Source organism: Tupaia chinensis, unplaced genomic scaffold, assembly GCF_000334495.1.
Source record: "Tupaia chinensis unplaced genomic scaffold, TupChi_1.0 Scaffold140061_1, whole genome shotgun sequence".
Lineage (NCBI taxonomy): Eukaryota > Metazoa > Chordata > Mammalia > Scandentia > Tupaiidae > Tupaia > Tupaia belangeri.
The window spans coordinates 147945-151048 of NW_006199940.1; the positions used below are offsets into that span (position 1 = coordinate 147945).

At 66.4% G+C, this 3104-nt stretch overlaps 1 protein-coding gene across 5 annotated transcripts in view; it reads left to right on the forward strand.

Annotated features, from left to right (window-relative positions):
• Window positions 1–3042, forward strand: part of MROH1 (maestro heat like repeat family member 1) — a gene marked incomplete at its 3' end in the record, with an annotated part of 83574 nt that extends 80532 nt beyond the window's left edge. For all 5 annotated transcript variants that reach the window (XM_027765952.1, XM_027765951.1, XM_014593242.1 and 2 more), the window contains 6 exon segments: window positions 1390–1527; window positions 1719–1833; window positions 2012–2158; window positions 2263–2451; window positions 2683–2838; window positions 2908–3042. In XM_027765952.1, the coding sequence (XP_027621753.1) occupies window positions 1390–1527; window positions 1719–1833; window positions 2012–2158; window positions 2263–2451; window positions 2683–2838; window positions 2908–3042 (880 nt within the window).
• Between the last annotated feature and the right edge of the window lie 62 nt (window positions 3043–3104).

A 3104-nucleotide genomic window follows, 5' to 3' on the forward strand; every position in this document is an offset into this window, starting at 1 on the left:
CTTGTAAACTCCCAGGAGGCCTAGTGCCAAGGTCTGCTTGGCTCCTGCAGATGGTGTGGAAAATATGAAGGGAGCGGAGCAGCCACCAGCCCCACATGCCCTGGGCTGGGTGAGCGGGGCCTTGGCCCTGCCCCCCCTCTGGCACAGTGGGCAGCCAAGCTCAGGTGCCCCCAGTCTCTGCACCCAAACAGGCTTGTGTGGTCTGCTCCAGACACCTGGAGTTCAGCCCTGGGCCGGCTGGCCCGAGGTGTAGAGCTGTGGCCAGCCACTCTGCATGGCGCAGGCTGGGCTACGGGATGCAGCAGGCACCAGCTGGTCCCACAGGCCTTCAGTTCAACCCCTGCCTGGTCCCCACTTCTGAGCACACCCCTTTGCCTTCCCCCACTCCCCATGGTGGGAGCCAGGTCCACCCTGGGCTTGTGGATGCCAAGAGCTGCCTTCCAGCAGTGTCCCACAGGGTTAGCTCTGGAGAGGGCTGTCCTCTGTACACACTGCGGGTCATGGAGGTGGTCTAGCTGTTGGCCCATACCAGACCGCGGGATGCCGTGGCTGGTGGGCATGACACCTGCCTCCTGGGTTGCCTGGCTCCTGCCAATGTCTGGTGCACAGAATGTCCTATAAGCGCTGACCCTCCCGTGCCCGCCCACTGGCACCTTGGCACACTGTGGCTGGGCGGTGCAGTTATGGCCTCGGAAGTCGAGCCTGTCGTGAGAAAAGCCCAACGCTCGGCCGAGCTGGGGCGGGGAGGTTAGGCCCTCGGAAGTCGAGCCTGTCGTGAGAAAAGCCTCACGCTCGGCAGAAGGCACCCTGAGCGGCAGATGGGCTGTTCTGTGCGCTGGTGGCCTTGTGACAGGCTCAGTGCCCTGCCCCGTGGCTGCCCTCCTGGACCCCACCCAGGCTCCAGGAGATGGAGCCTCGTGGACACATGTCCACAGGCAGGCATGGAGCCCTACATGGGATGGGGCATGGCAGGCAGCACGGCAAGGGTGCCTGGGAGCCGAGGCAGGTGCGGGGTCATGGAGAAGGGGTGGTGCTGTCCCTCCCCAGTGCTCTGCTCCCTTGCCTGGGGGCCTGTCAGTGTGTGTGTGGGGGTGGGTGGGGTCTCCAGGGATGGTCACAGCACTCTGTAGGGAACTGGCTTCTGAGGGGCAGGTGCCGAGGCTGCGGGCATGGTCCCTGGAGCCTCAAGCTGCATCTGGCTGGCCAGCATGTAGGCCCACCCACAGCAGCAGGAAGGTGTTGCCTGTGCCGGCCTCACGTCCCCAGGGAGGCAGCTGGCAGTCCCACCTGTGCAGCCCCGGGCTGGGCCTAGCAGGTCATTCACCTATAGTGCACTGGGCGGAGGGAGCTGGCTCCAGCCCCAGCCTGCTCAGCCTGTCCTGCCCACAGCTCTGCGGTGGACACCCTGCAGGCCATGCTGCTGCGGGGTGGCAGTGAGGACGTGGTGCAGTGCATGGAGGCAGAGGGAGGCTGGGGGTTGCTCAGGACTTCCACAGGACATGAGGACGGGGTAGCCCGACTGGCCAGGTGAGTAGGCTGCACCCAAGGCCAGCTCGGGGGCCATGGTCCGGAACTACACCACCAGGGCTGGCCAGGGCCCAGCAATGTGGGGTGGTGGGCTGGGAGGGGTGCGTCTGAGGAAGGGGCTGCAGGGTGGAAGGTGTGAGCCCAGCAGGTGTCTGTGGGTGGCTCAGCCATGCCGTGCCCTCCTCCCCTAGTGCCATGGCCAAGCATGCGGGACCCCGGCTGCCCCTGGTGGTGAAGGCGCTGGTGAGCACACAGAGCAGTGTGTATGAGGCTCAGAGGGTCACCGCCACGGCCTTCCTGGGTGAGGTAGGGCCCACAGTGGACAGTGGATGAGATGCCTTCATGCCACAGGGCTGGGTGTGGGTTTGCTCTGGTCACACCCGCTGACACCCCACGCCAGGCCTAAAGCTGCGGCACTGGAGGACCAGGGTGGGCAGGTGGGCTTCCAGTCAGTGGGTGGTAGTCGCCCCACCTCTGCCTGCAGCTGGTCCGCAGCAACGTGGTGAATGACCTGATGCTTCTCGAGCCACTGCTGGACAGTCTGGCCGCCCGGCAGAAGGACTCCTGCTCCAGCGTCCGGCGGCTGGCCCTCCGTGGCCTGGCCAACCTTGCCTTCGGCTCCCCTGATAAGGTGGCTTTCCAAACAGTCTTCTGGGAGCCGTGGGGAGGGAGCCGTGGGCAGCAGGGAAGTAGGTGTCTGGGTGACGGACTGATGCTAAGGGCAGGCATCTCCAGGTGCGGGCTCACGGCACCCAGCTCCTGTCAGCCATGATCAGTGGGCTGGACGACGGGGACGACCCGCATAGCCTGGTGGCCCTGGAGGCCATGGTGGGCCTTGCGGGACTGCTGGACCTGGTGGCGCCCTGTGACCTGCGTTTGGTGGTGCTGCATGTGGCCATCCGCACCAGGCCCTTCTTTGACAGCGTAGGTGGGGCCCAGGGATGGGGGTGGGTTGCCCAGACCCAGGCCCTCCCCCTGGGAGCTGAAAGCCCAGCCTCCATCTTGGCTCTGGACCCCAGGAGCTGTGAGCTTGCCCAGCCCCCCACAGGGCTCGTGGGGCACACCACTGGGCCTGGCCCCTCCTGGCCACAGCTGTGGCTCTGGGCACGGGCGGTGCAGTGGCCCAGGCATATGCTGCATGACTGCTCACCCCAGGAGAAGGCGGAGTTCCGGACTGCATCCATCCGGCTCTTTGGGCACCTCAACCAGGCCTGCCTGGGAGACTGCGAGGAAGTCTTCCTGGAGCAGGTAGCTGGCGGGCTGGTGCCCTTGCTGCTGCACCTGCAGGACCCCCAGGCCCCAGTGGCCAGCGTGAGTAGCCGCTGGGGGCAGGGATCGCCCTGAGAACTCTGGGCTGGGACCGAACGCTGTGCCCCGCAGGCCTGCAGGTTCGCCCTGCGCATGTGTGCTCACAACCTGGAGTGCGAGGAGCTGGAGGCCGCCTTTGAGAAGCACCTGCAGGAGGGCAGGGGCCTGCACTTCGGGGAGTTTCTCAACATCACCTGCAAGCACCTGGTGCGGGGCGGGGCCGCAGGGGGCGGGGCCGCAGGGGGCGGGATCGCGGCCGCTGACCCGCC